Below are 27,037 nucleotides of genomic sequence, written 5' to 3' on the forward strand. Positions count from 1 at the left end.
CGCCTTGTTAGTAAATTAAGCAACTTGTTTTTAAAAATTCAGGCAATGCTGAAGACAGCTCTCCTCCGCTGCGGGTCTTATCAGTTTCCCCGTCGCATGTTCTGATTTCATCCGTCGCACGCGGGATTTGCAGTTCATACAGGTACCGCGATTACATTCCTATAGCTAGCGGATTGCGCAATGTCTGTTTTAGCTTTGCTAACGATTCCACTTTAAACACTGGCGTATGGTTCTGTGTTGTTGTGTCGGGGCTGTTTCGGGGTTCTTTGTGCTTTAGTTGCTCGTGCAGTGAGGGTTTTGTGTCTGTAATGAAGCTGCTGTCAGCACTGAATCTATCACTCATCGTGCTGTCAACCTCATCATCACAGACCTGTTCTGTCTGGACTGCAGTGCTCGGACAGTTACAAGCTATAATCCGTGCTGAATCTACACTAATATGGGTTATTGACGTCTGATTAATGGTAAATGATGAGTCACAAGGTGGCCAATCTCTGTATTTGTGTATAATGTTGCCCCACGTACAACATACGTGTTTGAATACCTGTATGTGGAACATTGAGTACAATGTTAAGGATAAGGGAGTAACATATTGTGATTGTATTAGCTCGAGCCTCATCAGTTGCTTGACTGTAAGCAGAAAATAGTAACAGGAAAAAAAATGCTCTCTTTTAAATAATAATTGAAAAAAACATCTTAATGTATGAATAGGCAATCAATAACTTGGGATCAGCCACCAAAAAAAAAAAAGATTTCTATTTTAAATGAATGCTATTCTTTTGCACTTTTGTCCATCAAATAATCCACTGCTTCCACAAAGATATTAAGCAGCACAGCTGTTTTCAACATTGATAATAATAAATGTTTCTTGAGGATCAAATTGATGTATTAGAATAATTTCAGATGGATCATGTGACACCTTGAAAACTGGAGTAATATATTCAAATAGAAAACAGTCATTTAAAATTGTAACAATATTTCAAATATATTACTGTTTTTCCTGTATTTGAGCATATAAATGCAGCCTTGGCTATCAAGAGACTTCATTTAGAAACTTATAAGAATATCTTACAGACCCCAAAATTTAGAATTTTACTGTTTTTAGAACCTATATAACATATTACTAAATATTTAGTTACTAAAATATTTATTTTAATAATAGAAATGCTCCTTTCCATCTGACATTCTTATGTCCAATGCCAAACCACACACAGTATTATGGGATATCATAGTCAATGAAGTATACGAATGGAATTGACCAGTGATATGTTGGATTCAACTTGTTAGTTGTTAAAAAAAATAAAACTGGGTTCAACTTTAGTGTAAGGATTCAAATTGAATCTTTTTGCTTTCCATGCAATTTGTCTAAAATAATGAGTAAACTGTGAGTTTGTCATGCATTTGCATATTTTAGTGCTTGACAAGCTACAATAACTTTTTTTTTTTTTTTCTATCTGAGTCTTCTGGTTTTTTAAGTGTTGATTTTTAGGCAAATTTCATGGAAAGCATTGTGGGGGTCAGTATGACAAAAAGTTGTAACAAAATTTGTACATCCTTTACAAAGACTGGTTAAAGTTTTTTTTTTTTTTTTTTTTTTTTGGGGGGGGGGGGGGTATTTATCATTTAGTGTTATGAATTGTGCATGTAAAGCTTCAACACCGTGTTTGTATCAATCAGTTTGAAAATGGAAGGAAACCTCAAGCCAACAGGAGGGTGCGAGTGCACATGAACCTGTCTACATCAGTCCAGTAAACCTGAATCGCTCAATACATCATTGCAAGGAAGCGGGTGATAATGTCCACAGATAAACACGTGTTACCTGCAGGTCTCTTTGGTAATCAGCACTAAAGCCCCTTAAGTCCGGGTGCAATGACAAAGTGGCCACCATCACTTCCCTCACACGCATACTAAGAGCAGCTATGCATTCAGCCCTTATCTCTGTCAGCCTCAGTGTGGCATTCACGCCATGGACAGGAACAATGGGGCCTGTCGCTCACCTCCGTCCGCCTGAGTGACAGTGGGTGTGAATGCACTTGTGTCTGACTTCAGCTCTCTATCTTCCACAGAGCTGTTTTTCCAGTCCAGATACTCCCCCCTTCCCTCCATTTTCCTTTACCGACGCATGGCAGCACAATAAAGGGTGTGTGTGTGTCCCGCACTTCCTCCTCTGTTTGTTTAACTGAGCTTTAGAATGGACCTGCAGGTCTGTCTGCCACGTTTGTTTCCTCCACGGGAGAATTGGCCTTTTTTTGGCACACAGGGGGTCAACATTGGGAATAGAAACGCTGACTAATGATTATCTGAGCATTGGGCTCGGTGAGGTGGAAATGTCAATGAAGTAACAGAAAGAGAGTGAGAAGAGAGGAACCAAGATAAGAATAAAGAAAAGAGTGAGTAATATCCGAGGTATGATATCATCCAAGCCGGGGAGTTTTGGACACTACACCAAAGTTCAAAGTCATTCTACTCCCTTTATGTTCTGAAAACATTTGGATTACATTCAGACATCCAATAATATTCCCAAACAACTTTTTTTTTTAATTTTGACTAGTCATGTGTAGAACTCGCCGTCACGATTGTAGAATGTTGGTGGTGGTTGCCAGGGAATTTGTGTGTGGTTGCTAAGGTGGTTGTGAGCATGTTGCTATTTGTGGCTATGCTTTCTTTAAGAATTTTGTTAATAGTCCCTAGATTTGTCAGAGGTCCCTCCTTCATTATGGGATTTTTCGCTTGTCAGTCAAAAATCATAAGTCTGATTAGACGTGAACATCTCTTTTTGACCATTTATGTTCACGCTAGAATTTAACTCTTGCACATAGTAATAAGCCACCATTTATTTGTAAGATTTCTTGTCAGTTTCCCATAATGCGTTGTCACAGCAGTGCTTTAAAGATGGCGTCCACCTGCTCTGCGAAGGCAGCAGTAATCACATTCCCACAATCTCCAGGATCTTAGTTGGGTTTATTTATGAATGGCAGCGTATGGTTTGTGCAGAAGTGTGTGGCTGCCCATCACTAGATCCACTGATTCCAAAGCGTGGAGGGGGGGAGGAATGCAGACGGGCTATCCTCGATCTTTGAAGCCCATGTTAAAATGACTGGCGCTCCCCCTCCTCCAGTATAAGTCGCAGTGCAGGGGCCACAGATAGAGCCTGTGTTTGATCTGAAGGTCGCCAGCCCTTCGCCCGTGTTGAGAGATACCTGGCTGACGTGGCTGCTTCTTATTTAATAACATGAAGGGGAAGCAAACTCTCTCTCATAATTAGGCCTAATTACCAAGCAGGTGTTGACAGATGACCCACGAAGAGACAAACTGCCTTTATCCAGAGTCTTAGAGTCAGATTACTGGAGCTGTCTTATCTGTTACACCAAGAGAGCTCTCTTTCTCTCTCTCTTTCTCTTCATCCTCCCATCAGAAACAGGCATTCTCATTTCATACCTGCCTTTGCCTTTACATTTAATTACAGTTCTTAATTTAGCACAATATTGAATATATGAATTATGGGCCATAATAATTACATTTCCGAGACTGAATTGGGGTGTGCTGGTAAAAGAATGCGTACTGAACTGTTCACAGGGCATATTCCAAATGGAAGTGATCATCCCTAGCTCCTTGGAGTGGGGTCTTTGGAGTGAGCAGGGCACGTGCATGCCATTATTTAGTCGTTTGGAATGCACTTGGCAAAGGGAGCGACTTAATTTCCTCATTGCCTTCAGCTGGGATGTTCCCATGATAATGCAGCACGGTGCACATCGGAATAAAAAAAAAAAAAATGACATTTTATATTTTAATGTAATTTTTTTTTATTTTTTTTTATATAGCATATTTTTTAAACTTTTTAAAATATAAATTAGGGATGAAAAAATTCACTCAAGTCATGATTTGATTCACGATTTTGATTATTCGATTCAGGTTTTTTGTTTGTTTTTGTTTTTTACAAAATGAGATTTAAGACTAATTATAAATTAAATGTGTTCTTTTATTATTGCTTGGACAAAATGCTGCATGTTTCTTTGTGAAATCTAAATATAACACTATAGTGTAATAATATATAGCACTTGCATATTATTGCTATATTTTTTATTTTTTTTTATTGCTTTATTGTCCTCATTTGGAAGTTGCTTTGGGTAAAAGCGTCTGCTGAATAACACAATTTATAGGGGTGCTCTGATCAGGATTTTTGAGGCCAATCACAGAAAGCAGTATCTGCCAATTCGATCACCGATACTGATCTTTTTAAAGCCTCCTTTTTATCATGTAGAATTATTTATAGTGATGATCCAGTCAAGATTTTTGAAAATGTATTCATGGCCTGAATTTCATCTTTGAAAATGAATTCCTCTCTTAGGTGACTCTTGTGAGAGGATTTATTATTTTATTTTATTTTTTCATTTAAGGAACTTATCATTGACAGAAACAGTCAGCTCTAATGCCTTTTCCTTTGCATTTAAATCTTTATTAAAAAGTAATCCTGTGGTTCATAAAGAACTTTAAAATGATTGCCTTGTTTATCTAAAATGATTTCTTTGATCAATTTTGCGATTTTGATTTTTAGCACGATTTTTACACACACAAACATGCTTTACAGTCATAAATGCATTCAGTATGAATTTGAATCATATTTCCAAAAGAAAACCAATTAGAGCTTTATCAGAAATTTGTCAAAATAATCACTAAGGTGTGACAAAATGTCTAGACATATGGCAAAAAAAAAAAAAATCCAGTGTCCAGTCATTTTTTTTTTTTTTTCATGCATTGGTCATAGAGCTCATTGTAGCGGTGCCTTAGTTGTTGAAATAGATTTTTTTACATTATACAGGTTCACAAGTACTCCGTTTGCCGTGCGTATACAGTACGTGTATGCGGTGCAAAAGCAGCAGGAGCGCATTATTGTAACACAAAAGCACATTAAAATAAAGCGTGAGCGCGAATCTCTCTACTCGCACGCAGATTTCCTTTGCTCTGTCGCAAAACCAGACGCACTTGCCCAGACACACGCTGCTCGCGCCCGGAAAGAGTGCGCGCACTTAAAACGTGTCTCCTTTCGCTCAAACTGTCCTATGCACTCACAACTTTCTCTATGCTCATGCGCTAGGCTAGATATTAATTATTTTTGCACCTTTCTATTTCTAACCTTTTCTGTTAACATATTTCGCATCCATTACCACGAGCAGTGTGAATGCTTTGATCCATTAACATGGGCTCGGAAAAAAATATGCATCACAGACAGAGTGTGTGAAGTGTGAACCTGGCGTTACGTAGGCATATGCCCAGTCTGTTCTGTTCTTGCGCTCCATTTAGGCGCGCTGCATTCTGATTGGATCAGATAGCATAATGTGGGAGGTCAGGGATCGCGGAAAATCATGCTATAAAAGTGATTTAGAAATCACGCACGCTCATCGCGATTTTTATGACGATTTCGTTTAATCGCATTGCCCTATCTAAAAGTGCTATCTAATAAATAACAGCCTATGTGTTGACTGTGAAACACAGTAGAATTAAATTATATGCATTTATGGTGTAGTTAAAAATTTTCTGTCAACGCATGGTCAGATTTACCACAAACAATTCGCAGGTTACTTTAATTCAGCGCGTGAAGCGCAGCAAAATAGACTCAATCTCTGTCCTGCTGCAGATGCACCGCTCCTGCCAGACCGCAACCGTGTGTGCAGTGTGAATGCACCACATACACATTGCAAACAAAGGAATGTGAACCTGCATTATGTGCATGCGCTGTGAGTGTGCATGCGTACGGTCTTCAGGAAAGTGTGCAAGCGTTGAATGGTTTAAACACTGGCAAGAATTAAAAAGAAAAAATGCAATTTATATACTTTAGTGACAATACGACACTGCCTCAATAGTGCAAGTGACAGTTCCTGTGAAAACTGTGCAGCGTGCAGTTCACTTCATAGTGCAGACGCGATGTGATTTGAAGCCATTTGATAGAGCGCGTGCGTGGTGATTCACTCCCGCTGTTTGTGAAATTGTCTCACAGAAACTTTTTCTAATTAATTTATTTTAATGAAGAAATAGTTGTACCTCCCCTAAAGCATTATAATTAGTTCACCCACGCCAGACAGAGACATGTAGACATGTCGTGTCAAACCTCTCACGGCAGGCGTGTTAGGGATGCATCAGTCTGATACTCAGGATCGGTATCGGCTCCTATACTGGTTCAGTGATTTGGTGTGTGTAAATGTCTTGAGTGTTCCTAAAACTTAAGTGTAATTGTCGTGAAGCAGTGAAACTCAACTATGGTAAAAGAAGCCCTGCATTTGTGCTGGTGTTTGGTAGACCGATGTGGGGATTTTAAGGGCTGAATCTGAGATCTAGAGAGTGTGCTCATTTGTTAATGGATGATGTAATGCCAATTAATATAACAGATAAAATCCACAAATTTAACAGAGCTTTCACTGTTTGTATGACTCCACCTGTTTATTTGCTAACTAGAAATTAAACCGAGCAAAAAAAAAAAAAAAAAGTCAGATGATAGTAAAATGTTGTAGAAAAGCTAAATCACACTCTCACTCTTTTATGTACTTTTTTACCTAAAGGGATATTTCACCCAAAGATGAATTTTACCCATCATTTATTCACCCTTATGTCATTCCAGATCTGTGTGAATTTCTTTCTTCAGTAGAACACGAAGAACTTCTTCTACAATGAAAGTCAATGGGTCAAAGGTCTATCATATACATGTTTGGAATGACACGAGGGTGAGTAAATGAAGGCAGTCGTCATTTTGGACATATCACCTCAAATATAAATTTTTCATTTAATAATATGATTAAATGTACTGCACTGTGACCCATAACATATTAAGTTTTTCTCCTGTTGTCTCTATCAATAAAGTAAAAAATAAAAGTCCCCAATAAGCTTTCCATACCAATGCAGTCTTGACTCTTTGGCCTAGTTTCTCAGCCTGTTTTTCTACTCCATCCCTTTCTTCATTTCTCTTCGTCTCATGACTGACAGCACCATATTGGCAGAGGTGTGTTTTGATGCGTCGTGTTTGCACAACGAGAATGTGTGTTTCTAGACTCGTGTGTCAAACAGCCCTGGTGCAGCAAACTTCACAATACGGGCATGTTAATCCTCTTTAAAGCTATGAAAACCTCACTGTCACACAGACAATTGTCCTCCAACTTTGCTAAAAAATACAAGTTTAAAGAAAACAACAAGTAGGCCATTCCTAAGTGCACTAGAAATGTAAATAGCATCCGTTTGAGATAGAATTCAGCTGGACAGACAGTTGCCCCAACCAGAGGTTTAATTTCAGCCCCTATATGTGGAGTAGACGGGGTCTGGCTCCTATAAAGGCCTGATGGCGACTGATAGTCACGGGTTCTAATCCCACTGCCTCCCTTCCAGCTCTCCTGTAAGCAACTAGAGGGGCATTTAGTGACTGTCCCCTTTGTGAGGGGTTCATATGGGGCGGCTGGGGGCTCGACTCTTAATTAGGAAGGTAGGGCAGTGAAGAATCTCCGCTTGACAGAGTAACATGCACAATTTAACCACTAACCTTCCGAAATGAGCTCCCCCAAAATACCTGTGGGTCCAGTTTCAGTGCGAGGGCAGAGGTGACCAGAGATGACACTGAGCAGGAGGGTGTTCATTAACCGGGCGGCTTCATATCTAAAATCAGCAATATCAGTCGCCACTCAAAGCAGAAAAATGGCTCTGTTTTTGATGCTATCTAGTTATTTTGGTTTAATTGACTTAATTTTGTTTCATTTTAATTGGTGTAATTTTTGCTTCCTTTTTTTAAATGGGTAATGATTAATGAAACTTTTCTTTTCAGTGTCAATCATCATAAGCATTTCTAAGAAGAGTTGAAAGTTGAAACGGACTTCCACGTCTTACAGGTTCAAAACCACATCAGTGTGTGTAAAGTTTTTAATGTTTTCTTTTATGACCGCATAAACGGATTTAGCTACTCGCTACCGTTTGTACAGGATCTTTTTGCTCACGTCTAATCGTCTAATTTCCGTCTTGATTTTTGTGGTCCGTTGCATCTCCACTGTGGCCCTCAGAGCTGTTTGTGCTTGTGTGTGCTTTGAAACCCTTTTTTTTTTTGTTAGATGTTGATGAAAATAAAAATGAAAACGGACAGATTCCAATCTGTTTATAGTGATTAAGTTCTCTCGCTCATAATTTATGACGTATTGAGAGAGGTTTTACAAAGACGGAAGACGAGGAAAAAATAACATGATCACATCTTCCTTTTGCCCGAAGGCTTTTAGTTTTTATGGTGTTAACTAAGTGATATCATATTTATATAAATGATCGAGTGATTTTAACCAGGAATTTCTTTCTTTTTTTACACAATACATCAATGACCATGTCAGACTGGCACTATTTAATTCATTCATTTATATTTCCTAGGGTACAGATCATTGATGATGTTAACTGAGCAGTTGCTGCAGTGATGTCCCGTCCTCCTCCAGACCCACTGTTCATCCTGAGGGGTTCAGGGGCCACAGTGAACAGCCTGCACTTCTGCTGTGGTGGGGATGGGCCACCATATCTCTACTCTGGGTTGGTGCAATCTTATTAAATGAACCTTCAACCTTTTGATTGCTTTAATACTGTCTTGTGTACGATAATCTTGATGTTTGTGTGATTTTTAGGTCAGGTAAAGGTGCAATCCATATGTGGAACCTGACAACCAGGAGAGCAGATCACATTCTAGAGAGCCATGCTGGGAACTCTGTTATCTGGCTCCACACTTTCAAAGACAGCAGAAGCAGATTTGTCAGGTATAGGAGAGGGGAGAGGGGGGTACTTTGTATGTCACACATTAGTTTGTCAAATAAAGCCACGCTCACACTAGACTTTTCGTTCCATTGACTTCCATTCATACGCATGCGAATGCGTCAGACTGGAAATGCTTGGTGAACTCTGGCCTGCGAATTCGCATCACATGACACCTTCTGACCAATGGCAGATCGATACATCACAGCATGACCTACTATATGAATTTAAAGAACATCGATTTAAAACTGCAGTGATGCAGGAAAGTGGAGTAGATTGTTTGTTTTTGCATTTTAGATGTATTATTAAACGTGCTGATTCCAAGTTTTTTTTTTAAACTCAACATACAGCGTGACGTCATCTCACGACTGATGCAGCATGAGAAACAATTTTGCTTTATCAAAGGCTAGTGTGACCGCAGCTTTAGTCTGTCATGGGGCCCTACGGTGTTAATGGTTAAATTAAATTTGAGTAATCAAAAAGCATTTCTAATTAATTGAAATGAAATGTGGCAAAAAAAAGATACATTTTTATTGTCTTATAAAAGCTGTTTAAATTCAAAATTCTGTGTTTTCTGTTTTAATTTTTCTGGATTTATAATTCAAAATCCAAACATATGAATACTTCAGATGCCGAAACCTATAAATCCATTTGAGATTTTTCTGAGATTTTTTGTATTTTTATTTTAAATGTTTAAGTTTAGTAATTTTATTTTAAAATATAACTAATCAGTTATTGAATGCCTTATTTAAAAAAATTTCCAATTATATTTTCATAGGAGCCTGATTTAGAAAAAAGCCCTGCTTTTGATCTATTCATCCAAAATCTGCCAAATTCTCGGACAGTTCTTTGTCAGTTTTTGTTCTGTTGTGCATGTGTTTATGTGTCTGTGGCTGTCAGTCAGGGCCGGGACTCGCGGGTGTGTGTGTGGGATCTGTCTGAAGGCCGCAGCACAGTGACGGACTCTCTCCTCACGGGCAGTGTGGGGTTCTGTCAGTGTTCTCTGCTGGAGAGCCGACCCGGGACCGCTCTACTGGCCCACCCCACAGAAAACACGGAGGAGGTGAGTGACTGCTTCATCACACACATCTCAGGACAGTTCATGACAACACTGCAGTTCCCACTCTGAGGATTAATTTGTTTTAGATGCTGATGTCAGTATTCAGAAATTACCATGGCCAATGAAAAGATGATGTAATTAAATGTGTTTGGTCTTTGTTTTTTTGAGTAGCGGCCATTTTAGGTGAGATTCATTGAGACTGTGCTGCATGTGTGATTATGTGCGGTCGAGCAGGCAACAGAGAGCAGAGAGTGTGAGTTCTGCTCTGTCCTGGCTTTTATTGCATCCAGATTCATGTTTCACCTTCCAATCTGCCAGTTCTTCACTTGAAAGAGCCTGAGCTGTCACTCGATCTACATTTACCATGCTTCAGCTACCAGCAGCCCTGCAGCCAGACCAAACACAGAGCTTCAATATTGCTGTTATCCTCATCCTTTTTCCTACAACACTCCACATGCATCTCGCTTCCTCTTCATTTCATCACTTCATGCATCCTGCCACTGTCATTGACACAAAACTTACTTAATCACTCCTGTTACAATCAAAGCTGATGTGATTGGAAGTTATTTTAAAATTCATAATAAATGAATAAAAATGATAAAATCATCAAATAGAAATTATTTAATAAAAATAATACAATATTACATTTTAATTAATTGTATGCATTTAGCAAATGCTTTTATCCAAAAGGACTTAAAATGCATTCATGCTAACATTGTTTACTTAATGTGTGTGTGTATACTGGAGCATGTTAAGTTACACACACACTATTTAAGTATATATTTAACGTTTTAACACTGAGATACATCTGCCCATTCTATGCAGTTTTTATGCTTGTAGAAATCATAACAAATTTAAAATATTAAATAAAATCATGAAATAATGTAATGAATAGAATTTTAATGTTTAATAACTACATATTTGCCATTTAGTCGAAAAAGGGGTTATAGAAGCATCTGTCACTTAGTATTCAATATAGTGTGCACTACCTAGTGTACTCATTTGCCCATAGTATTCAAGCACATGGAAAAGTTAGGCCTTGATTTTACAGCACTCTTACAGCTGCCTCCCACCTTGTACTCACTAATGAAAGCCTTGTCAAAAGACCATCAATGTAATAACCGTCACAAGATAACTACAGGCTAACTGCACCACTATATGTCAAATAACGAATAACAGTGCTGCAAGGCATGCTGGGAGTCCGGAACTCAAACATTGACCTCATCTATGTCTTCCGGTGTTTTTGGAGGCTTTCATGTTTAGCATTCCAGTGAGGCTGACAGTGCAAGGCTTTAATTAATAGACTCGCTGTTATTTATTGACTGTTTAACTCGCGTCAAGATTTCTCTCTCTCTCTCTCTCTCTCTCTCTCTAACCTGGGGGGATGAGAGCTGCCCTTCTCTGCTGTTTATAGTTACTGTGGTAAACACATGTAGAACCCGCAGATGTGTCTTGGTGTTAAAATATGAAATGGTCTGAAGTCAGAGATGTTAAATTGAACTTGATTAGGAAGATTCTTAATCACGGCTGCCTATGCAATCAGGCCAGACATATTGGCCCCAACCCGTTCCTCAAGAGTTATTATAGTGATATAAGATGCATGTTATTTACAGTGTCCCAAAATGTATTTAGACACATATTAAAAACAAAATGTCATTGCATTAGATAAAATATTACACTAAGTTGAAGTTATTAAAAAAAAAGTATAAAAAAAAAACAATGGGTGAAATTGAGAAAATGTTTGGAAACATTCTGGTTAATGTGATGAACTGCATGTGTGGTTAGTTTTGTATGAACTTGAGGAAAACCTGACTTCATGCATCCATTAAAAATCACCTTGAGACCAATTATACATCATCGTTTGTTAGCAAATGTCTCTGGGTTTTTTTTTTTTTTTTTTTGTCTAATGTAGTGGCTTGGAGTGTCCAGATACTTTTGACGCTGTTGTAGTTGCCAGGGAAATCTGCATGCATGTTCACAAGTGGTCACACTATTTTTAATGTTGTTAGACAGAAACATTAGTCTGTCAGTTCCTTATTATTAATTCTCATGGCCCTTCTGTGTTGGAAACTGTTGTTTTTTAAAACATTTTATCATTTGCCTCTTTTTGGAGTCAGACGAGTCAAGACTTGATGAGGCAGAGTGCATGAAAACGGGAAGCTGCTGGAAATCAGCCCAATGTTGGCTGCACACGCTTACCACCTGTGAACATGCATCATGGCAAACTAACAGGACCGTTGACTAATGCACATCTGTGCAGAGCTTTTGTACATTTTGTAAAAACTGTGAATCTAGATTATTTGGAGGATATCACTCATTTTCGCATTGATGTGAGGATACCATCTGGTAAAGATTGAAGAGAAGTAATAACCAACTGTGAATCATTGACAGAGTGCCTGTATCATCTAGGCGTGCATTCAACTTGCAGTACTTCAGCATTAATAGTGGTGACTCCTAATGACTCCCTTGAATGTTTAATGATTTTCTCTGAAACTGCTCTTAGGAAAAATTCTGCAGTGAAAACAATGTGTGTGATGTTTTTCAGGTGAGTGTGGTGGAGATGAGGAGCTGGACTCCAGTTTGCACTCTGAAACCAGATTCAAAGCTGGGGATGCTCATGTGTGTGAAGATGTGGCAGGTAAGAGGCACAGCAGTTTGCTACATTAGTGTGGATGTATGCTTGAAATAATATGTACTTAAAAACAATCCTCATATATTCTGGAGAACGGAAGTGGTTGTTTTATGTAATGCTGGAATGGTCAATCTATAAGAATTTGATTTATGTTGCAGTTTTTTTTAGTTGGAAATATAGAATATTTATGTATGTATAGAATTTTGTTTTGCTTTGCTGTGTTTTGCTTATTTATTTATTTTTTTAACACCTTTCTAATGTTAAATGTAGTTACGATGGTTAGTAAAGACCCTAAATTGACATTTACAGAAAAATGTTTAGACTTCTCAACACACGTGAACCTGTTCATGCTCCCACTTTGTTTCCAGTTTATGAATATCAGGTATGAATATCATTCTAGTTTGCACTGGAAAGACTCTGTTTGCAAATTAGTTTTAACACACACACTTTCTGAGACCTGTCTGATTTTCCAAGATGTTGTTGTGCTAAATTTTGACATTGTCAGGCATTGCCTTTTGAAATTCTGGAACTGTGGAAGCAGTTGGCAAGTGTGTAAAGCGACAGAACTAATCTGATTTATAGATGCGACCTGTCCGGGCTGCCCCCCCCCCCCCCCCTTCACTGTAATCATAGTGTTTGGAACAACTTCACTTCAGTGCCGTTTATCAACTGTCCGTGTGTGTTTCGTAAACACAGCTGAAAATTTTATTTTGCCTCCATTAAAGGAAACCTATAATTATTTTCACAGATAATTAATATGTCTTTTTGTCGTATTTACGAGTTTTCCATCTGTAACCTTGAACTTAAAAGTGAATCTCAGGGCAGTTGACAGCGGGGCGGAGTTTTCTCGCAGTTAATTGGCAGAGCTAATCAAAGCAGTCTGGCTGCAGGCGCTTTCGCTGGTTGTATCGGCGGTGGCCAATGAAAAGACTGGTGTTGTAATTCAGTTTGTTTTTCACCAGCATTCCCTCATCCTTTCCCCCCGTCTTGTGTAGACAGTGGGGCTCTAAGTGCTGCCTGCCTGAATTAGAATCGATAATTATGAAGTATTAATGGGGGGCCCCACAGGTAGGTGCTGACATCTAACAGCAGGACCCTGGGTGGCAGTGAATCGCTTCTAGCTGTTGTCTTTCATTTGCTCCGACGAGGAGATCTGTTACTGTCAAGCTCAAGCCCGGCAGGCTGAGTTCAGAGGTACCGGTCTACCAAGATGAGGAACCCAGTGTGAACGTGTTAAGCAGTCTTCGCTCAGTGTGGGCACACTTGGCCCGGTCACTTCCCCAGCGGCTGTAACACACTGCTCGCTCTCTGTGTCAATCAATCATGAAGCGGTTGTCTAGTTATCCTCACGATCCCTGCTGGTGCAGACTGCCATTTCCTCAACCTCACACACACACACACAGACGGTCGCTATCCTCCTCGCTCTCTTCTCTTTGAACACGTCTCTTCCATCATGCTGCCAGTAGAACTGACAACAGATTTATTTTCTTTCTTTAAGCGCTTTGTGTTGGACTATTGAAAAAGATTAAATGCCATATTAAGTAATGCTTTCTTTTGGGTTTGGCTTGAGCCTCGTTTGGCACTTTTTAACTTTTTCCCCAATCTTGGTTGTAATAGAGCACTGTGGCTTCTGATTGGTTGGAACATTGTAAAGAGCGTCTCAGTTTAGATTAGAGATACACATGATATATTGTACTGTTATTGGCTGATACTGATATTGGCGGGCGTTTTTTTGTGTGTGTGTGTCTGTGTGTGTTATTGGTCATTCGGTGTTGTTTTTGTAATCTAAAACTATTAAAAATAATTTTCGTTAATTGAGAAAAAAATTAGTTAAAATTGAACTTAAATGAAAAACTTTTTTCAAAGTATTGTCATACTGAAATAAAAATAAGTCTAAATAATTAAATATTTTTTTTAAATAATTAAAATGATTAATAAATATGACAAACACACAGAACTGCTAAAAGTAAAATAGAATTAAAATGAATACTGAAAATAGAGAAGCTAATTAAAGATATATTTTTTTAAAGACTGTAATAGTATATTATTAATACTAAAATTATACTGCCGTCAGTGTTGGATATTTAATTTACATTATTTTCCCCTTTTCTTTTTAATTGTAGTATGCTGACAATTGTAATATTTAATACATGAATAATTTATTAACACCTTTTGATAATCTCATAAAATCTCAAACTTAATTTCATTTTTACAAATTTATTTCATTTCAATTTCAAAATTCATTCATTGATTGTTCACAGAATAGTATAGAATTTATAATTTATCGACCATAACATGAACATAGCATAAACTTATCTTTATTGGTAATTTTGTTGCTTATTTGTGTAATAAATAAAAAATTAAGTGTAATTAAAATGGTTCAATCATACTGAAGTTGCACCAGTGTATTGCAAAGTTGAACAAATAGAAAATGTTGTAGTTCAGCTTCATCCAGCTTGTCTGTATACAAGCCTGCTGTAGCTTGATTATAAATGCACATGAAAACGTACTGGACAATGCCTGGTGTTGGCAAGAAGGAAATGTTCCTATACAGATATCCATCAAACTCCGCTCATCACCATAACATCACCTCCACCAGCTCTGCTCCCCACGTCCTCACCGTAAGTGTTCACGTTTCAGAGCCTGGCCTCTTTGTGTTCCTCATTATAGCCCCGTAAACTGCTTTTGCTTTCATCAGCGTGTTGCATATTCTAGTAACCCTGTCGCACATCTGTTCACTCTTGTTCAAGGTGTGGCTTACATACACGCCACCCACAGTCCTTCACACGACTTGACCTAGAGGAGCTCCTCTCTCCTGATCTTCCTTTGAAGGCCCCTGGAGATGCGAGGAGGGTCTGTGCCGGGATCAACTCTGTGGTTTCCCTCTCAGCAGGGGCTTCGCTGGTGCATGGCGACTTGTTGCCATCCAGTGGAACGCCGCTGCTCTCCTCCCCTCCGTTCAGTTGTGGCTTCAGTCTGGAGCATCCATCTGAAGCAGCTGTTGGGATGATGAATCTTTCCCCGAAGCCCAAGTCCTAATCCGGCTAAAGCGCCCTCTTGTAGTCCAGCCATGGAGGATATAATGAATTAGGTGTCTACCCAGGGTTCCATGACCCTTGACCTGTGACATCATCAATCAGGGAGCACCTACTCTTAACTGAAGTGCAAGGGCCAGAGGGCAACAGACGGTAATGCTTAACAACTGTCTATGAGGTTTGGGGATTGATTTCCAGTTGTTTTATTTTTTATTTCATCCTGATATTCTCTGGTGATGTGTTTACATGACATTGGCGATTCAAGGGAAATTTGGTTTAAGCGTAGCAGGAAAAAGAAATATACCGTGCGTAGAGAGGACAACATTTGCAAAAAAAAAAAAAAAAAGCAGAGGTGGAGAATAAGAGGGTTGGCGGTGGGGGGTGGAGTAGTCCCAACTTTTTGGACCTTACACATATGGAAAGAATTTTTCCCTCGCCAGATTTGCCTGTACCCGGTACACTAGCATTGCCCAAGGGCAGAAGATTTGTAATTTCTCATCCTTCTCTATGTAAAACTCAAAGCGAGAACTAAACAAACCCACCATGCGTGTTTTTATTAATTAATTTAATTTTGAGTGTGTTTGTTTTCATCATTGGTTGTTGTTTGTCATTGAACATACAGTATTATTAAAAAATGTGGGGTTAGTAAGATTTAAGAATGATTTTTGAAGATATCCCTTATGTTCACTAAGGCTATATTTATATGTTAAAAAATACAGGAAAAATGGTAATATTGTGAATTTTTATCATCATCATCATTTAACTCTTTCCCCGCCATTGATAAGTTATCTCGTCATTTAGAAGACAACGCTTCCCCGCCATAGATTTTACAGCCTTTCGTGTTTTCACAGTTATACGCCCGGGGCACTATTACACATCTTCTGAACGAGTACAAAATCTACCGAACAAAAACAAACATGAACAGGATGGAGGAATGAGTGATCTCTTTTGTAAACAGATGCATATTAAAAATAATGCAATAGACAGCATATAAATGAAACCACATTATGTAAAATGTTAATGAATTGGTATATGTCTGTGAAAGCTTTGGAGGTATTGATGGAAGTGATTTACTGGATTTATGATTTGATAATCGTACTGAATATTATTTAGATGTAGTTTTTGACAAAAATGTGATTTTCTCAGCTTTTTGCTCAAAATTATGCATTTTTATGAAACCTACCTATATACAAGTGTTGATTAATAAAAAAGAATGCTTTAATTCGGAATAAAACTGATTTTTTTGTTTAAAAGAATAGGCTCTGATCATATCATATTAAAATATTCATACAGCAAAATATACTGGAGTCCATCAGATTTGAATGAAAATCATCAAAATCGCTGGCAACTTTTTTAGAGAATGCTGGATAAAAGATTTAAAATAACTGGTTTAAGAATTTTTTTTAATTTTTTTTTTTTTTTGTGTAGTGTTATTATAGTAAAGTAAAAATGCATTACAAATCTAAGAAATTCATTCCTTGAAATAAAATAAACTTTTTTTTTATTTAATAGAAAGTTCAAAATAACATCATTTATTTGACAGAACTTTTTTGTAACATTATAAATGTATTTACTCTCACTTTCCAGTAAATTTAATGCATCCTTGCTAAATATTAATTTCTAAAAAAAAAAAAAAAAAGAATTTATAAAGGGGACTTACTGACCCTAAACATTTAAAGAGCTGTGAATGTCTTACAGTATTGCTTGTTTGTAAGTGAGAAAACCCAATAAATATATATTGTAAATAAAGCCGTTTTATTGTATTTGCATACACATCATAGTGTAAATAAAGGCTGATAAATGGCAACACTGTGTTGTCACTTGCACAAGAAGATGAATGATCTTCTGGATAAGGGCTGTGTGGGTGCGTTGTGTGTTTGAGAAGGAGAGGGGTGAGGAAGGAGGGGAAGGACACCTCCGTTGTAAATCTTGTTGTGTAGACAGCATGCCTGCAGCTCTGTTCTGAGTTATGAGACTGTAGGCTTTTATCAGCTCTTTCATTCTGCTTTTATCCGCTAAACTGATTTATGAGACAACCTACTGCATGTAGCCGTGTAGCTCAAGCGCTTCTCCTTGCAGATAATGAGTGGGGAACCTCGAAGGTGCTGTAAATCTGAGTGAACAAACAAGCACCGCACCTGTACTGTCGCCTTTTTTTTTTTTTTTTTTTTTGTGATTAAGTGAAAAAGGTCGTAGAAGGTAAACAAAGTCAGAGGTTACACTGATTGTGGCAGTATAAAATGACCGCAGGCTCTGGTTTAAAAATTGTAGTGACATGTTAAAGCAGTAATGGGTGTTATATGCAAATATGGGACTTTTGGTTTTGTGGTTTACAAATATTTGTCCACTTATTTATTTAGATTCATATTAGTACATATTAGTGCACGCTTATATTTTGTAAACAAAAACTTTTATTTTGGATCTGATTAATCATTTGACAGTACATATTCACATGCATACATACATGCAATGATTATACACGCTATTTTAACTTGACACAATGATTTTTTTTTTTATGCAAGTGATAATTTATATAAAATTATTAAATTATGATTTTATTAAATATATTAAAGCTGAATTTATTAGTAACAAATATATTTTTCACAATAGCCAAAATATCTGCCAGCCCTGCTGTAGTGAAGTTTGCAGTATCATGTGCTGTGATTGGCCGAAGGCAGCATCAGATGATTAATGTTGTGGTTCAGAGCATGAGTAGTCTGATAACCTCTGATAAACACTGCTGCCATATGCTTCTGTTTGTCTGTTCTTTTCCTCCTCCTCTTTTCCTCGCTATGTCTGCATTCCTTTTTTCCCTCTCCGTTATTCTCCGATTATCTTTGTCTTTCATCTGTTTGTTTGTCTCTGTAGGCTGATTCTGGTCCGGTTCTGTGTGCTGGTTATGAGGACGGCTCTGTGGTGTTATGGGATGTTTCCCATCGCCGTCCTTTCAGCTGTCTGAAGGCACATCCTGAGCCAGTCATGTGTCTAGACATTGATGTATGCAAGCAGAAAGGCATCTCAGGGTCTTCAGAGAAGATCCTCCAATCCTGGACCCTTGACAACCAGCAAAACCTTCAGGTGAGATCCCATGTGAAAGTGACAACCAAATTTAAATTCTACATGAATTCAAAGTTGACCCCATTTACTATCGTAATGCATTTGCATTATTGAAAACCTTTTTTTATTATTTTTTTATTTTTTTATTCAGTGAACTTCTGCTTGATCCTGTGGGTTAATGGGTAATAATATTAATCAATACCCCAAAATCTTTTTCTGGATGGGAAACTATTATAGCCTTTCTAATGCCTTGCCAGTAGTAAATTAAAGGGCTTCTCGATTAATCAGTAAAACTGAAATCGCAATAAGGTCGAGTGTGATTATCAAATCAAGCAAGCTGTGATTTTATTAAATGATTAAACTGTGATTTAGAGTGAAGTTTATGCACATGAGCGGCTCATTATCTGCCAGTGTTTGCAGCACCTCAGAGCAGCTTGTTTCACAGTAAATGCTGGTCCGAACAAACTACATCTCTGCATCTGATCTGAGTTTTGGTAGCTTTAATATAAACATTTATTTATAAATGTATTTCTTTATTATTATTTACATATTAATTATATAATTACAAAAATTTGGCTAAATTATTTAGCCTTACAAACTAGCACAGCAAAATTGGATTTTATTTTTATTTGTATTTTTTTCAAATTGAAGTTTTAATTACAATTATCAGGAAATTGCTTATTATTATTATTATTATCATTAATAATAATAATAATTATATATATATATATATATATATATATATATATATATATATATATATATATATATATATATATATATATATATATTTATTTATATATTTATATATATTATATATATATTATATATATATATACATATATATATATATATATATATATATATATATATATATATATATATATATAAATTTCTTTTCTTTTTTTCAAAAATCATTCAGCCCTAATACATGCAATGATTTAGTTCTAGTCATTTTCATTAAGGAGAGCAATAATTAGCAAATTGTTAAATTTGAAAAAAGAAGCATTATTTCTGGGTATACAGCATTGAAGTCTTCTCAAAATTAGCTGCCATCGATATTTTTTTAAGTGGATATTTTAGATTTTTAACTGCAAAGTCACATTCTGATATAGAGCACCCACTTTTCACAATTCAGTCATTTTCAGTTCCATGTTCTTGTTTTTATATACATATAGTGACTGTAAGTCACATTATGGAAGTACAATGGCTTTTTAAAGCCTTTTTGATTGGCATAGTTTTGTAGTGTTTTTGCCAACAGTTTTATTTATTTTTGATCAAAGTTGCTATTACATGATAAGTTGCTATTACATGTTTGTTCTCTTTTAAATTAGTAGCTGGTTGTTCTGTTTGGTTCTCTAAAATACTGAATTAAAACTCCGCTGTCACTCCTCTAAATAATCAAACAATTTGTGTGTAGAAGTTTTTGGCATTTAGAAGTGGAGTAACCGTATTGAGGAGCGTATTTAGCAGCAGTGTGTACGTAGCCATGTAGACACACACCACCTCATACACTTGGAAAGTATTTGGCTAGAATATAAAGTTTCCTCTGGTCTGTTGGATAATAAATCAGTCTCTTTTACTTTAGATTGGCAACTCTCAGCTACACCGTGATGTCATACTGTAGTTCTAGGCCAGATTTAGCCTCTAGACAAAAACATATCTTCTCCCACAACACTGTGCACATACAAATGCTTTTATATTTATATTTATACAGCGTTCTTAAAAAATGAGCACACACACAAAAGCCATGTTTTATCTTGCATAACGCTTTACTCATCTGAAAGGTAATGCCTCATTAGCAGCCATATTCTCCGCTGATTTCAGGTCTTACAGTTTCAATATTTCATATTCTGCGAGAAATCTGTGTGAAAAGGCTCTGATATACAACACTGCAGCCCTGCGCTTGGATTGTTATTCTTTCCAGCACCTTTTACACATGAATGGATGAATTAGAAATATTCCCAAACCTTCCTCCCTATTTTGTCTAGCATGCAAAATGTATCTGCAGTAATAAGCGTTTATTCACAAAATAGGAGCTGTATCGACATTTTGGTTTATTTTGCATGTAAAAAAAATTGATTTAAAATGTAATTCTTGGCGGAGAGGGCCTAAAAAAAGAGAACAGCTTGGAAAAGGAGTCAGCCGGGGCTTTTAAATTACCCTGAAGTGCAGCGCAGTGTGACGTCCAGACAGCCGCTGCGAGCTCTTCCCACAGACGTATTTTTGTGTGGCGGTAGCGCTGGGGGTGTCTGCAGGGTGGCTGCTCCTCTCGCGCGCCCCGCTTGACGAACGACCCGTGAGAGGTAATAAAAACATCAAAACCTCGCAGGCTGCTAACCAAACAAAAAACACATCTGCAATAAAAGGAACAGTAGTTCACAGTGGGAGGCTCTACGAAAGGCTGAGAGGAGAGATGAAGCAACATGGCCCAGGTCTCTACCATCCGACCTTAACCTGCTGCAGAAATGCACACTCTGTGGAGAGAGAACGGTACTCTCTCAGCACTGTTATTTTATTATTATTAGATTTATTTATTTTTTTCAAGAAATATTAGAATTTAGTCAAGTTTGTCATGCAGTTTTACTCTGACTTAAAATAGTCTCTAAATTGAGTTGATGCAAGAAAAATTATATTAAACCAGATATTCAAAATAAATTAAACATTCACCCAAAAGTAACTTATAATAACTCATTTACTCACCCTCATGTCATTCCAAACAGGTATGACTTGTCTCTCTCTTTTTTTGACTACACATTGAAAGTCAGTGGGGTCTGATGTAGGACCCAAGCAGGTCTTCAGCATACCTTTTGTGTTACACAGAAGAAAGTGAGTCATACAGGCTTGGAATGATATGTATGTAAACTATTGGGTGAACGATCTCTTTAACAAAAAAACATATTCTAAATAAATATATATGTATGTATATGTATATGTATATACATACATACATATATATTCTGTACGGATATATTAAATATTTAAGTTTATATTGTGAAAAAATTTCTGCTTTTATTCTGTATGGATGTATTAAATATCAAATAAGTTTATAATGTGACAAAATGTCTAATTTAACAAAAATTTTGCATGTGACACTGAAGACTGGAGTAATGATTTGTCAGCACAGGAATAAATTACATTTAAAAGATATATTAAAATAGAAAAAAGTTTATTTTTTTTATTTTTTAAACAGAACTACAGTTTTGACATTTTTTATCAAATAAATGCTGCCTTGGTGAGCATAAGAGACTTCTTTCCAAAATATTTAAATGTGCATTCAGCTCCAGCTCATGCTAACATTGTTGATATCTTATAGTGTTATTTTTGTGACCTCTTATTTCACGCAGCAGTAAAAATCTAAATATTGTCATGATGCAAAAAAAAAAAAATGTTGTCTCACCTTCGTTATCATTATGAAATGGAAAAATTCTTCTTTAACTTTTTTTTATTTTATTTCGTCAGCAGATTTAATGACACGATTAACTGCCTCTTATCTTCACCTTTTTGCTGAAAAACTGTCAGTAGTCCGTAAGCTTGTGTGTATGTGAGCTGAAGAAAGGGAAGCGGTTCTTATCAAGCACAGATAAACAGTGATTTGCCTGGGGCGGCCTGCCGTTCCACACTCGCTCATGGATATGATAGCCGTGGTGGTTGAATTTAGCAGCCGCATCTGTCACAAGCTTGACTAAGAGTGATTATGCTTGGGTATCGCTTTGCATGTGTGATCGCAGCAGTTTGTGCTCTGGTAAAAAGGCAAGACGTTTGTTGATCAAGATTTGGCTATGGGTGGTTAGCCTCGCTCCTGACTATTGACAGATGTAGACGGACAAGATTTTAGAGGGTGAGGCAGAGATGGTTTTTTTATGTGTGTAAAGATTAGTGTAAATCAAGCATGGCTGTCTTTGCATGCTGTTGGAGACGTGCTGACAGCACTCACAGGTGGATCTCCACATCTCTTCACTTTCAGTCCCTACATTCCTGCCGCCCTTCTCAATTAAACTACCCATCCTGCACCACACCAGACTCTGTACTTCAGGTATCCACCATCTGTCAGCACCAGACTGGAGGGATCAGACAGCCCTATCGAGGGGTGTTCTGGAATGAGGAAGCAGGATGCTTTGTGAATTCCTTTGCTGTCATCAATAATATTTGGCATCGATTTCAATTTTTCAATGCTGTTGTGCTGAGATGTTTTTGGTTCAGGTGTCCGTTAGGTGTAATGCTCAAAATTGAGAGCTTCAAGGTTGAGAAAAATCTTAATTTGAAGCGCAATCAAAAGCGAAAGAGATGTGAGGTAAAACATGGTTGCCAGAAAATGCAAGCACACCCTTCATCTGTACTGGATTGTCAGGCTCAAGTGGACAAGTGATGATAACTGGTTTCAGTGGATCAGTATGAAGTCAGTTGAGCCTTCCAAGTCCATGTCGGAGAGAGCAACATATTGCGCTTTGAACATCCCGTTGGTTGCTGCCAAAAATCGATCACACTTAGCTTTTTAATTGGCCACCATGTAGCGCAACCAACTGTGCTGCAAGTCATTATGCACTTGTCTCAGTGCATTGCTTTCAAAAAATGATCAAGGGTAACTTTTTAATAGAACAAAAGCCAGTAGGGGTTTCCTTTGAATTTAATAGAAATAATAAAACAATCTCTGTGACCCACAAAAGTTTGTGCTGTTCATGTTTTTATGAACACCACTTAATGCAATCAAAACAAGTGAAAAGCTAAACATAGGCTATCAATGCTTCCGCCATTAAACTTCCAACAACTCTTTTCTTTTCTTTTCTACAAGTTGAATAGTTTGCAAGAATGTGATTATAAACACAATGAGACTGGAGGTGGACTAGAGTTAATGTGTTTTCCTGCTCAACGTGATGACGTCTATTGGCCATGACAACCTCTGTGGTCTCATTCAGCCACCTGTTAGCAACAGCCTTTTGCAAGACATGCAAAACATCATGAATGAGGCATTACTGCTGTATTTGATATAGAATAAAATGTAACAAATATTTTGAGCTCGTATTAACCACAGATATTATTTCAAACAAAAACCCACTGAAGAAAAACTGTTGACTTCGGACAAAAGACTCTACTGTAACCAAGTAAACCTATTAGCCTCCAGTCCACCATTGGGCCCAAGGCTAATTTTGAGGTTTGTTTTTGGTTAATCGTCGACAGGACAAGCATATGTGTGTACGTTGCGTGCATAGATCACCATTTGCTATGTATGCCCCATCAGGAATCAATAGTCCAATGGAGAAATGAAGGATAGTTCATAAAGACTGACCTCTTTGATGTTCTAAGTTCATTGTAGAAGATGTGAACCCATGGAGAATGGATTCCATAAATGAAAGCTAAAAACCATTCTCAATCTCCAAAGGCTGTGTTTGATATGAATGCTTCCATATTGCTTTTGAACGCGATTGAGTATGGGATAGACACCGTTTAAGTGAAGCATGGAAAAGCGATAGCCAGATGTGCTAATTTAGCAAGACTTTTGGATTAAACAGAGCCAGTAATGTATAATCTCTGAACTTCTGTTTTAAAACACCCTGAAATAGTGAAAGCTGTTGGAAAATTTAGTTCATTTGATTATTTTTAAAAAAAAACGAAAGTGTGGCAATCTGTAAATCATGGCTTTCTAATGGTTATTTCACGATACAGGCCTCGCGGCTCACTTTATAAACACCCATTTACCTTTTTTATCGCTTTGCTGTGACCTCTTAATTAAATTAATGTATTTTCCTGACACAAACTATGGGAAGCATAACAAACACAGATAGACACATTAACCCATCATTATCAGCTCTGTAATATGGACCAGATGGGCGTTTAGTTCAGGCATACCAACCTCAGCTCGGAGCGATTCATCTTTCTCCCCCATCCCTCTTGGCCGCAGCACGCAAACTGTCTCTCCCTTTCTCTTTGTGGGAAAGTTTCTGCTCACAGGTGACCTCATTACTGTGCACCAGAATTTCTTATTTGGACTATGATGCGAGTTGATTTCAGATACGAACAAAAGTAATGCTAGAGTCTTGTTTTTTTTTTCTTCTCTGTTAAAGAATAATGTTAGGGATGGTTTTCCCGGTGCATTCTTCTATCCGCTTGGGTCAGGAATACCTGACTGGCTTATATCTTCCACATGCAGGAGTGACTGGCTCTGATTTTCCAGGCAGAAACAGGAGCACGCCGACAAATTCTTCACTGTCTTCTCCCGCATGAGAGCCATTAGTCTCTCTGGACACCGCTTATGAAGTCAATTTTACGCTGTCCAGTTCGATTCCAGCTTCAGGACCAGATGCCTCCCGTGGAGAGACGGCACAGACGCTTGCGCGCACACACTTAGCCCACATTTGCGCTTTTCTCCAGGAAATACCTCAAGAATGTCCTCAAAGGAGAGAGGCCACAGATAATGAGCTCTCAGTAATACTTTATAATACATCACATTGTTGCCCATTAGTGAGATTTATCTGGTCTCCTGGCCACCGTAGATCACGGAGAGCAAGGGAAGGTAATCTTTAGCCAGCGTTTGCTTCCCTTGTGCTGTTGACCAGACCTTTCAATGAAAATGTAATTCACTAGAGACCGTAAAAACAACAAGGCCTTCACAAACAAAGCCGTCCTTGCTCGGTTACAAAGGTAACTCACCCCACCTCTTATGTCTAATGCTCCAATCCAAATAGCGTTTTGCTCATGCTTGAACGTTTTATGGCCGATGATTGAGGCGCTGGAGACGCTCACGGATTTCCTCTGCCAGGTTCAACAGCTATTTAGCCGTTCATTTGCGGCTCAATCATCAGATCGGCCGAAGGTGGCTGGTGGGGAATTGCTCTCGCTCTGTGCCCTGTTCTTTATATGGATTTAAATTTGCTCTTGCTCAGGTCATTAAGCAACAAGCTCATTTGTTCTTGGTAAATAGTTTATGCGTTGTGCATTTAAACGGTAATCCTTTCTAGCCATCTGAGACGAATAAACGCGTATGGTGACAATTAGCGTGATTCGTTTCGCATCTGATATTCAGTTTATGCCCTGCTGTCGTGATGAAATATCTTTTTAGTGAGTTTGTTAATTAAAGTCCTACATTTGTCTGCCCCGGCTCATTCGGATTGATGTCTGATTTGTGTTTCCTTACAGATGCACGACTCCGTTCAGATGACCAATCCTGGGGTCTCCCAGCTACGTATCCGTGCAGACGGAAAGATCCTCGCGACTGCGGGATGGGACAACAACATCAGAGTGTTTGGCTGGAAGAAACTGAAGCCATTGGCTGTTCTGCAACATCATACTGACATGGTGAATACTGTGGCTTTCTCAGACCATCAGGACCCCCCACAGAGACTTCTGGCCGCAGGGTCCAAGGACCAGCGGATCAGTGTGTGGTCTATATATAGCGAAAGTTGAGTTTGAAAGACGGAGGCCCACTTTACCATTTCCTTCAAACTGATTGTTGCAAATTACTCTGACTTTATTTACATACTTGAACATGGTGCTAATATATTTTCTTTGAATGAAAGCGCCTAAATTAGTGGCTGACTGCCATTCAGAGGCGGAGCTACAACATAGTCATTTAGAAAGACGTGTAGCAGTGTTGCCGTTACTTGTTTGTCTAAATGAATGAGTTCTTATTGGTAAAATGCTTCAAAATCAAACAAAAAAGCAGCTAATATAAACACAATCCAAGTGTTTTGTAGTAGTTTACCACAATCGCGATAGTTATTTAGACATGTTTTATTGTCAAAGGCAGAGCTTAAACCGTCCTCTCTGATCTGTTTGCTTTACTCCAAGCTGATGTGCTTCAGTAGGTGTGTATTTGCTCTTGTAGTCGCACCTGAGTGGCAAAGTAATCCAGCGCTGTTTTTCCAAATTTGCCTCCAAGTTTAAGATTGCCCTCTGGACTGACCTGCATACATCACACAGGGTTAATCACAAGGGCTCGGGCTTCACAGACAGGCCTGTTTGTTAGAAAGATTCATTGAGCAAGTTTTGTTTCGTTCTTCCCTTTAAGCACAGGAGCTGATGAAGGCAGCTTTATTTTCAGCCTAAAGACAAGGTTGACCTCTGTGTTCGGATGTGGCTAAAAGACAAACTAGTTATTTTTGCATTTATTGCTTTTTCTCTGTTAATACAGCGCGGCTCACTCACCAGAGCATTTTTCTTTTTGTTTACTTTTTTGTACTTTTCTGTTTTTTTTTGTTGTTGTTTTTTTACACACACATTAAGAAAAGTGATATGTAGTATTGTTTTCACTATTTCTAAATAAGATTCTTAAGAATGAATTGGAACCAACCAAGTCTTATTTAAAACCAGCTCCGATTTAGATGTTTTGGTTCAGGTTTGGTTCTTTTAATGATTTGAGAATGAACGACTTATGAACTGATTCTTTTTGGTTAATCAATCAATACGTAATAATCAGTGTAGTGTTATTTTCTAATGGCTTTTATGAACTGATTATTTTGGTGTATCATACAATAAACCATGACCCAGTGTGCTTTGATTCACTAA

At 37.8% G+C, this 27,037-nt stretch overlaps 1 protein-coding gene across 3 annotated transcripts; it reads left to right on the forward strand.

Annotated features, from left to right (window-relative positions):
- Window positions 1–27,037, forward strand: gnb1l (guanine nucleotide binding protein (G protein), beta polypeptide 1-like). 3 transcript variants are annotated; one of them, XM_052596740.1, is made up of 8 exons: window positions 102–142; window positions 6,611–6,713; window positions 8,383–8,535; window positions 8,628–8,756; window positions 9,652–9,814; window positions 12,357–12,449; window positions 18,347–18,556; window positions 25,670–27,037. In XM_052596740.1, exons 3-8 carry the CDS (start codon window positions 8,426–8,428, stop codon window positions 25,934–25,936), a joined length of 972 nt encoding a protein of 323 aa, XP_052452700.1. In that variant the 5' UTR covers window positions 102–142; window positions 6,611–6,713; window positions 8,383–8,425; the 3' UTR covers window positions 25,937–27,037. The 3 variants fall into 3 exon arrangements, with proteins under 3 accessions (XP_052452692.1, XP_052452700.1, XP_052452709.1); XM_052596732.1 differs by lacking the exon at window positions 6,611–6,713 and having other exon boundaries at window positions 1–142; XM_052596749.1 differs by lacking the exons at window positions 102–142; window positions 6,611–6,713 and adding an exon at window positions 190–461.

This window comes from Carassius gibelio, chromosome A5, assembly GCF_023724105.1.
Source record: "Carassius gibelio isolate Cgi1373 ecotype wild population from Czech Republic chromosome A5, carGib1.2-hapl.c, whole genome shotgun sequence".
Classification (NCBI taxonomy): domain Eukaryota; kingdom Metazoa; phylum Chordata; class Actinopteri; order Cypriniformes; family Cyprinidae; genus Carassius; species Carassius gibelio.